This window comes from Anneissia japonica, unplaced genomic scaffold (genome assembly GCF_011630105.1).
Source record: "Anneissia japonica isolate Jap-2015-1 unplaced genomic scaffold, ASM1163010v1 scaffold1770_len632688_cov154, whole genome shotgun sequence".
Taxonomy (NCBI): domain Eukaryota; kingdom Metazoa; phylum Echinodermata; class Crinoidea; order Comatulida; family Comatulidae; genus Anneissia; species Anneissia japonica.
This window is the reverse complement of record NW_022692996.1, coordinates 10,499-21,451: the sequence shown is the minus strand read 5'-3', so window position 1 is coordinate 21,451 and position 10,953 is coordinate 10,499. Positions and strand designations below refer to the sequence as shown.

Here is a 10,953-nt window from a genome sequence, read left to right as displayed (position 1 = left end):
GCAATGCAGATAAAGTGCCTTGCTCAAGGACACAAGCGAAATGCACAGCGAGGGATTGAAACCCCGACCTCAAGGTTGGGAAACCAAACCTTTCACGCTGCGCCAAACCGCTAATTAATTCCTCTGGTATATTATTATATTTTTTTTTATTATTCTTATGGCCTATATTATTTTTATCCTTTTTATTATTTATTTTATTTTTTTATGGTGATTAATTCTTGACCACCGTGTCAATTTTTATTGTAAACAATGATTTTAATTTTTATAAACAGTGCCTTAGCCAAGGTTTTCAAACAGTGCGGGACAATATCAGGGCGGACCCACTTTACGCGTAAATTCAAATAATGTGGACCCATTTTCTTAAAAGTTTACTTATTTTACGCAAAAATATGAGACATCTGGACCCATTTTCTTAAAATTTTATTCATTTTAGGCTAAATGAGAAATCTGGACCCATTTTTCTAAAAGTGGACGCATTTTATGTATAAAATTCCATAATTTGGAACCATTCTTAAAAATGTGGACCCCATTCTGTGTGGACCCATTAGAAAAAGTGTGTGGGACTGTCCCAACTGTTCCAATAGCTGGCTACGGCATTGCCTGTGCCTGAATACAGTACCAACAATAGGCCGTGTATGATGGGCGAAACTAGCAGCATACCGACAAAATAATATACTCCTGAGTCGCATTTGCGAGATGGTCAGAAAGAAACTCTGTCTCCGTCACTCCGGGCTTCACATAGGGCCCGTCAATTATCTTGCCCTGGGGCCCGTCAGCACCTCGCTACGCCGCTAGTAAAGAAATCGAAATTCTTTGACCTTGCCCTTTGACATTTTCTTCCCAAAAATTAATCATCTCTTTCATTAGATTATTATGTATCGGTACAAAATTCCACTTAATTTTATGATGATTAATCCATTATTTTTTTGCGTAGTTTTTCTAACAGACAAACAGCGGTGAATACAAAACCTTTATGAGGAGGTAATAATACAAACAAGGAATGATATCAGATTATATTTGATTTGAAAAATTTTATACATGGAGCTTCATAATGGGCATTTCATTTCACCTAAGCCCCGCCCCTTGGATATTGTTGCCAGGGTCCCACAATTTCGACAATGTAAAAACTCAAGCCTGGTTCTCACGAGAGCCCTAGTATCCGGATCGGGAGCTAACCGTTAGCGCTAACCGTTAGCACCTGCGTGAGAACGCCCGATCGGTTAGCGCTAACCGTTTAGCGGTATCCGGATGCGCTAACGGTTAGCAACCGCTATCGGTTAGCAAGTTGAGGGCGTTTCTATCATCAACCAATCACACGTACGCGTTTACAATTTCCAGTTTCTTATTGGCTAGTGATTCGATCATCGTATTGTTGGCATCCGGATCGCATGGACGCATGGCAGCTAACGGTTAGCAGGATCCGGATCCTGCTAACCGTTAGCTGCCGTGTGAGAACATAGCCTAAAAGCTCTATGGTAAAAACATACGTAAACACGTGCGTTTGTGACACAACACGTATGTTTGTTGGACACGCACGTATTCCTGGCACTGTTCTGATTGGTCAGTTGTTAAGTTTGGTTGACACACCGGAAAGGTCCATTATAAAGACGTTCGTGCTTGGTGTGCATTATTTATTTCTATTAGTTTATTTATTACATATTCGGCACAAAAATCACAAATCAGGAAAATTATGGCCAGCGGGGTGCCAAGGTGAACATCATGGGCTGAGAGCCCAAAATGTGGGTATCCTCTAAACCCCTTGGCCAAATAAAAATACAATAAATTACAACACAACACAGAGGCAAAGACGATACATCAGATTAAAATGGCCTATAAAAAGATTGATAAATACAGTAACAGGCAACAAACAGAAAACACTTTGTTTTTTTTAACTGGTGAACCTATCGGACTAACGTCTCCCACAAGACCAAGTTATGTTTTAATAAGCTAAGACAGGCGGGTTTCAACTCAAATATTTTTTTTCTTGTATTTTCTCCGTCGCTTTCTCTTCTTTTTACTGGGCTTCAAATTGCGTGTTTCCAATTTGGCAGACGTATTTAACACATTAGATATTTTTGCTGAATTGACAGACATGTTATTGTGAGTCAGATTTCTCTTATTTAGCGAATTTATTTTATCACTTGCGACATTATTATCTGGTTTATTTTCCACTTGCTCCTTTGATAATTTTTGAATTGGCTTGGTAGAAATATTTGATATATTATTATTTACAACTTTTGATGCCATTGTCTTCCTCAATTTTCCTCTGTGTTTGTCCAAAAATGGTGAACGTAGAGTTCCGTTACTTTCTTTTCTCGGCCACATAGGATGTTTGAAAGTGATGTCCATGTAACTTGACCAACGTCGGAATACAGACTTTTCTGTGATGAAGAGATGTCCACCACGTTTTCTGTTTTCACTCTTATTATAATATTCGCACTCACTCTTTTTTTTGATGGACTCGTAGTAGTGATATGCAACACTTGAGTTCGTAGAACTAAAGTAAAACGAGACAAAATAGAAAAAGCAAACCACATTTATTACATTGAGCAATGCATCAAGCTTATTTTATTATTGTTTTGTGCAATTGACTGTATGCTATATCAACCCATTTTAGAAATATATTTTGTTTGGTAGTGCCAATCTCCATTGCACATCATAATGAGGAGCTTCAAACACAGGTGGCATTCAGCGAAAGTAATTTGCATAACACATTTGCATTAGACGTGAGAAAAATCAGAGAAACGTAGAAGCAAAATGTTAGGTCATTAGAAAAACAAGAATATATATATATATATATTTATATATATATACACACATATGTATACACACATATATATATACATACATAGGCATATATCTTATACATGTACATATGTACACATATAAATGCATTTATATATATATATATATATATGCTTTAATATATATATATATATATATATATTATATATATATATATAACGTTTTGAATAAACCTGAAATTTACAACATATGCTTTTTGAATCTTCTTTGCACCTGTCTCTTATACACATCTAGATGTGTATAAGAGACAGCCCTAAAGGAGACAACACAAATTTGATCAAGACAATATGACTTCAACACCTGTCTCTTATACACATCTAGATGTGTATAAGAGACAGTATATATATATATATAATGTCGAATCCATCAGAGTGCTATAGGCCTAGGCCTATCGGTTCTATCTACTTTAGTGATAGAATGATTTTGTTTGTTTACCTGCAGAAGTCTTCATTTGCCATGCCATATACAGTTATATTAGAACAGAATTCCATGGCATGTACAATTGTATACCATCCAGTTGTCAGCATGGTATGGGCCTGCTTTCTGTTATCAATACAAACAATTGAAATCTCTCATTTACAAAAGAATTAGAACAAAACAAAAACGTAAAACACAGATCAAAATTAAGTAAATAATCAATTAACAAATCTTCTTCCAGATTGAGTGTCAACTTCACAGTTGAAGACTTTAACCTGAAACGGATGTGGACTACTCATTCTTACAACTTAATTCTCCCCCATTTCCCCTTTCCCACTTTGCGATTTATACTAACTTGCCATTTCAAGAGTAACTGACGTGGTCTGATAGGAGTAAGGCCTGCGCGTTTTGCAGGCCTATCAGAAATTGTGATAGGTGGAATCCTGCGCGTCTTGCAGGCCTATCATATGTTTAATAAAAGAAACCAGTGTGCCATAGTTTGATAGGTGTTAAGCCTGCGCGTCTTGCAGGCATATCATGTTAAATTGTATAATACAATTTTGGCGAATAAGACTGGTGTTTCGTTGTTCTGTCGTGGTTGCCACAAAAATGTTAAATGACGTGGTTCATGTGTGTGTGACGATAGAAGTCCGGAGACTCTGAAATGGACGTCATGTTAACAAGTTACTATCAAAAACGTGAGTTTATTGTTTCAGTGAGTTTATATTCTCATTATATCCTTTATTCATCTTTAAAATATAAAATGATACAAGGATAAAATATAAAAGCAATATACAATTCCAAAAATAAATAAATAAATAAATAAGGCTCTAGGTTACAGTTTAAAAGACATTAAACTATACAAGAGAGAAAAGCAAAAATTAAAAATAAAAAAAAAAAAAAAAAGAACAAGCTGTCAACAACTAGATCCAGGCCCAGAGTTAAAAATTCAGTAAAAGGGATCGACAGTCACCTTATCTCCCAGGCTGGGCTGTATTTGGAATTCCAGATAATATAACTGGATATAAGGGCCGATTTACTGAGCTTTCTGAGTACCATCCTGTTTTTGGTATAGCTGATTTTAAGAAAGCTTTTAAGGCGCTGGGCATTTTCATTAGTAATGAGCCCTCTTGACCCAACCTCGACGCAAAATAGTTTGCTAGAGTAACCTTTTGATTGAAGATCATCAATCAGATGATCATATTTTTCGGATTTATAAATGTGAGCTTTAAAATATTGGGTTCAAAAGGGACACTTAACTCAAAGATATCAATATTTTTGTCAGATCTATTGACCAAAACTATATCTGGCTTAAGGTTAGTACAAAGTATTTCAGGAGGAATGGTTCCTCCAGCAATAGAAAGACACTTGACGTCCGCAAAGACCTCCCCCTCCGGCCGAAATTCACGGATGAATGCCAACAAGTGGTGGATGATCGAATTGTGACGCCATGCAAATCTACCCTGGTCCAGATACACTTAACACAAGTTAAGGACGTGATTCAAAGTCTCTCTATTACCACAATGTTTACAGACATCAGTAGTACTTTACCCCAAGTTTTAAGGTTGCTCATTGTAGGCAAGAAATCGATTGAGGCTCGAACCGCGAAGCTGAGGACTTTCCGTGGCATATCATAGATGATCGATCTCCATGTTAGGTCGCATGATTCAAGCTCAATTAATTTAAGTACTTCACCCTGCTTAACAAGGGGTTTGATATAGTCAGACCATAATTTCTTACGATCTGCAAATGTAAAATATGAATATATGATAATGTTAGTTAAAATAAAAGTCATGGATATATGCACATTTTAGAAATGCGTTGTTAAATATTTCAAATATTCGGGTGGTAACATAAATATATGCAAAGTAACAATGTTTTATGAAAGGTTTTATAATGTCCAAATATTAAGAGGTATTACTATCGTGAAGTTTTGATATATATACATTTTGGTCAAATTAGCAATGTTATTGTTAATGAATATATTTTGATAAAAGTTGATAATGATGTCTATGTTAATGATACCATTATGCAATGTTTTGATGTTAAATTGCGGCAGCCTTACTGTGCTGTTTGTTTATCTGTTGATTTGGTTATTGCTCAGTGAAACACTTACTTGCTGTGATTACTGATTGTTTGGTCAATGGTTGTGCTGATAGGACTATTATTATACAAGGAGAAGGAGCAACTACGTGTTGACGCCGATTCGTGTGTTGTGACTCTTATTATAATAATAATATAATAATAATAATAATAATAATAATAATAATAATAATAATAATAATAATAATAATAATAATAATAATATCAGGAATTTATAAGGCGCCAATTCCAAAAAAAGATCAAAGGCGCACTATGGAAGTGTGATACCCTCGGAGAACAATATGGAATTTGCGATTTAAAGTTGCAGAGATTAGAAGAAGTAGTTATATTAATAGGAAGCTGGTTCCAAAGAAAAGCAGAGGCAAAGGAGAATGAGCATTGACCATAGCTTTTGGTAGAATATTTGGGAACAAAAAGGAGATTTCGAGAAGATGAACGGAGACGGCGAGATGGAGTATACTTAGTAAGCAGTGCATTTAGGTAGGTTTGTAGGTGAGAACTAACAATTTAAAAACAATTCGTCAGTATGATACAAGCACTGCAAAAGTAAGATGGTTTCAATGAGATTTGAAATTGGAGCAAATAAGCTAAATAAGCCTAATACTTTGTTAAAGTCGCGTATTAATATCTTGTTGTTTAAATATAAGTTCGTGTAGACATAGCTATTATCAAATATAAAATATGTTTAATATGGTCATTTTGTAGACGTATTATCTGCGCACCTTATATTGCATGTTGTTTATGTGGAAAATATAAGAAAAACTAAAAATAACGTAAATTGTGTTATATACCACACCAAGTTAATGAATGGAAACGAGTGGTGGTATATATTGTTTGATGATATGAAATTAAACATATAAAGAAACTACAATCAAGTTGTCTTGGTTCATTGTTAAGGTCTAGTACCTGAGAACGGAATCTAATTACCTTGAACTTGGGCGCTAACTTAATTTAATATCTAAAAGCAAGTTAGCAACCACAGTCACGATTTTTGCTACGATGGAGCACGATTTTAAAAAGATTTAAAAAGTTTTATAATCGCGCTCTATCCTAGTGATTCGTACTAAAAAAGTTCAAGTTTTACGATTCATCAAGACGCTTCTAGGACGCCGTCAATATGTATTACGGCACTAATGCGATAGTGTGACGACATTTTTACGAAACGATAGAGTTACGATTTGCGACGACATACTACGAATTACCAACATTTTAATTCGACGTCAGTACGATTTTACAAAGACGCAAGCACGACGTTAGCACGATTTAACAAGACGCACATCACGTGCGCCGTCCACAATGTATATACATATACATTTATAAATATATATATACATATAAAAATCGTGAAAGCGCGCCGTCCACAATGACTGGGGCTGTGAGCCAGTACACCGGGGCAACCCTTACTCGTCTCGAAAGATGTAATGGGTTCTTTATAGGGCACATGCGCCAATTGTGTACACTGAGCCTACGGGTTATGTCCTTATCCGAGAACAATTATACCACCTCCAGAACCATATGCGAGCGTGCCGTTCGAACCAGCGTCGATTATGACTGTAGGTTGCGGCCACTGCCTTAACCGTTCGGCCATTCGATTCGCCTAAAAATTATTACTGTATGTTATATATATATATACAAAAAAAAAGAGGAAAATATGTATATACAATAAAAAAAAAAATAACATAGAAAAGTATTTAAATTATCATGGTTAATTTTTGTTTCACGTGGTTTCTTTGTTGTTTAATGTTTGCTTTGCAAGTTACACAATGTGTAAATGTCGATTATGATGCAATCTAATCCATTGTTTGTTCTATTAAATGTTATAAAATGTTGACAAAGACTTGGTTTAAATTTGGGAGGTATAAATTTGCATTTTTACGGAGATTATATTTAATATCCTCTTTATTTTGTACATTTTCAAGATTGCAAGTTGTTACCAGGTTTTGCCAAGTAGATAATTACAGCTTTAATGGGTGTAATGTATAAAGTGGTATCATTAAAAGCTCATTATCTAACATGTGGTCTTCTCATCATCAGCTACAAGCAGATTCAGCACCAGTCACACCAAATCATTTTTTACAGAACTACTTTCTGTGCAGCTAACACAGGGAGGACTTGGACAAAAATAAAACCTCTCAATTACGCGCCCGAACCGTTCGTATTTAAAAATATTCGTTCCACCACCTATTTTATGGCGGTTTAGAAAAAGACTTCAGACGTACAAAACATTAGACCATTGAAAAATTAGACACTATACAAACCCAGACCCCCGATTTAACTAAATAAAAACCAAATCGTGTACAAGTCGACAGTTAAACCAGGGAGGTATTATTTATAGTCCCTACCTTCCTGAAAGTGCATTGTACCGTACGTGGTACGAAGCTAATAATAATAATAATAATAATAATAATTTAAATAGATAATTTCGTCGGAATTAATGAAAACTCCCTAAAATGTGCAATTTATAGAGGAAATTGGCCTACCGTAACAAGAAATGCGCGCAAAGAATTTGAGAATTTTAGGCACTTTCAGAGGATGCATTTGTTGTACGGTAAGAATGGCCCCGGAAAAAATGGCCCCGGAAAAAATGGCCCCGGAAATAATGGCCCCGGAATAAATGGCCCCGGTAAAAATGGCCCCACATGACAGGTAGGTAAAAATGGCCCCGGCAATAATCAAATTCTGAATTAAAACTGATTTTCTTGAGTCATTATATGTATTTTTTTATCTTAACTAATTTAGTTTTAAAAAGGAATCTCCCCAATAATCAAATTCTGTATTAAAACTGATTTTCTTGAGTCCATATATGCATTTTATTATCTTAAATAATTTAGTTTTTAAAAGGAATCTAACAAACAAATTGCCATTTGCATTTTACTTTTTGCAAGAATTAATATTCAATGATAAAATATTCAAAGATAAATAAAATGCCATGAATTACACTTTTTATTTTTTTTTCCATTTAAATGTTAAAAAACAGCAACAACATAATCAATAAATCAACATAAATCATGCATTTATTAATACTAAAATAATTTACTTGTGGCCGATTTCACTGAAGCGGAATCACAATTTTCCAGAAATTCAATCTGTGTATTGGTAAACCCCACAAACAGTGGGTTAGTATGAACATCAAATTATTAATTTTTTTTAAAGAAAAAGAGAGTTCTACAATCATAATTATTGATATACCAAGTCAGTCAATCACAATTGAATTGTTTCATTTTCTACAGTGTGTTTTGGAAGGTTTGTGGGATTTAGCAATACCACTTAATCCTACCATAATCACCCTACCCTCACAATCGCACGCCATTTTAATTCTTAGCATAAGCCAGTAGTAGGCACTTGGATTTAGTTAGTGATGAGTAAAAACCAAGTATGCAACTAAATTAGTTGCTTAAATAAATGTATTCCTAATTATTCAGTTTCCTAAAAGCAATACTTCTTTGAATAAACTCTAAGCAGACAATTTATTGCTAAGTTTGCGAGAAAGTAAGCCTCTCCCTTTTCCCATACATGAACTTGTGATTCAAACACACAATTGGTCCACATGCTTTAACTACTGTTTATTTGCATTGTTTACAAAATGAAAAAAATTAATTCATTTGATATTTAACAAAAGTGAAGTTTGTGGTTATCTATGAGTTGCATATTTTGGTAGTTTAAGTACTGTATACTGTATGTCATTCCTCTACTTTGTTTGTGAAATAACGTTTTAAAAACTTTTATTTCTACTATCAAAAAATGTTATTCAATAACATTATTTGCATCTGCTGTAATTGTTAAAAAACAAATGCTTTTAAAGAAATAAAAAAAAAATCACATATTGATCTCAGTTCAAAGGAAAAAATAAAACTTGACAGGAACTAACTAACTAATTTACATATCAATAGGGCCTACTGTGTGGAGCCACAATGGAGCTAAGCAATAATTAGCCCTTCTTAACAGATTAACTAGATAAACAGTTTGGCTTTGACTGAATCAGTTTGTTTGTTAAGTGTAGGTTTCAGTTCTTTGATCCAAAGCATTTCTTTAATTAAGCAATCAAACTTGGATTTGCAATTAGATAAAACCTTGAAATAATTAACAGTTTCAGTAGCACTAATATAATGATCTTTTAAATTTTGTCCTATGTTACCTTTACTGTGCATAATCATTTCTTATTTAAAATAGAATTATTTAATCAATCAGTAACTTGTGTTTTTTTAAAAATAAAATTAATGATTTTCTTTAAAAAGATATATATATATATATATATCATTTCTATTACCGAATTTTTCATTGGGGCCATTTTTACCTACCTGTCATATGGGGCCATTTTTACCGGGGCCATTTTTTCCGGGCCATTTTTTCCGGGGCCATTTTTTCCGGGGCCATTTTTTCCGGGGCCATTCTTACCTATATTCGTCATGAACCTATACTAGTCGTGGTTATTGAAACTTATATAATAATATAACAATCATCGGCCTATTTTCAGCGATGTACATCTATTGATTAACACACACAAATTTGTTAATGCATTAAATGTAACCTAAGTAATTTTCCGCTAGTGCATGCATCGTACACTAACGGAAAACTAATACTTAGGTTAGATTTAATGCTTGAAATTTTTTTCGAGAACTAAATCTAACATTCGTAGCCCATAATAATAATAATAATAATAATAATAATAATAATATATATATATAATATATATATATAATCTATATATATGTATATATATATATATAATATATATATGTATATATTTAGTCATTAACATTAAATATTAGGTGAGGGGTAGGGCGATAAGGTGCTTTGATTACACTTTTTTAAAGTAATATAGATCGTCGTTTTGGCTGCAAAGACAACGGCTGCCATCTCATGTTTCGCTTTTCCAAGACGGCTGCATAAACGGCGGCTAAATCTAGTGTGTCGCTTGCCCCTGTTTTTTGCACTGGACCCCGTCGTGAGTCCCTGTTTTTGATCGTGGCCCACTCCATGTTTCTTTGTTCCAAGAGAGTGACCAGTGTATTAGAATGTTCATTCTACAACATTCAACACTAGACATTTTGTTTTTCTCCAAAACCTGTCTTTAATTATTTAAATATTATGTTCTTAAAGTTCTAGTCTCTAGCTCATTAAACAGTCGTAATGATATCGTACGGGCCTCTGTGGTTAAATGGTACATGACGCTTGCCGAGACAGCGAGAGATTGCGGGTACGATACAATCAGACTTTTTTTTTCATAGGCTACTATAACAAGGAACTGTTGTTAATGAACTATAACAAGGAACTTTTGTTAATGAATTATATGTGATACGATTTTATAACATTGTGTTCCTTTATTTGTTAGCCTGTATTATCATCTATTTGATTTATATACTGGGGTAGATGCAGGATTTGGCGGTAGGGGATGCGTGAGAGTCGACACGACCTCAGCACCATCATGGTTGGATCTGAGGTGAGACAATTTCGAGAATCTACTGTAGATGCCCGGAAATCGCGATCTCATACTTTAAAAAGCTTACCGGTACTATTTTCATAATGACAAAAATATAATATCAGCAATATACAATAGAATATTCTTAATACAATTAAAGGGTGCTCAAGGCGCGAGTTGAGGGGAGGGGGTGCGATCTGATCGTCTGC

At 34.4% G+C, this 10,953-nt stretch overlaps 1 protein-coding gene across 1 annotated transcript in view; it reads right to left on the bottom strand.

Annotated features, from left to right (window-relative positions):
- Positions 1–420: 420 nt before the first annotated feature.
- The window catches only part of LOC117100597 (alpha-N-acetyl-neuraminyl-2,3-beta-galactosyl-1,3-N-acetyl-galactosaminide alpha-2,6-sialyltransferase-like), an 11,003-nt gene continuing 470 nt past the window's right edge, over positions 421–10,953 (bottom strand). The window contains exons 2-3 of the mRNA XM_033240382.1: positions 3,241–3,348; positions 421–2,497 (exon numbers count right to left, since the gene is read on the bottom strand). Of these exons, the coding sequence (XP_033096273.1) occupies positions 1,969–2,497; positions 3,241–3,348 (637 nt within the window). The 3' untranslated portion in view covers positions 421–1,968. The remainder of the gene's footprint in view (positions 2,498–3,240; positions 3,349–10,953) is intronic.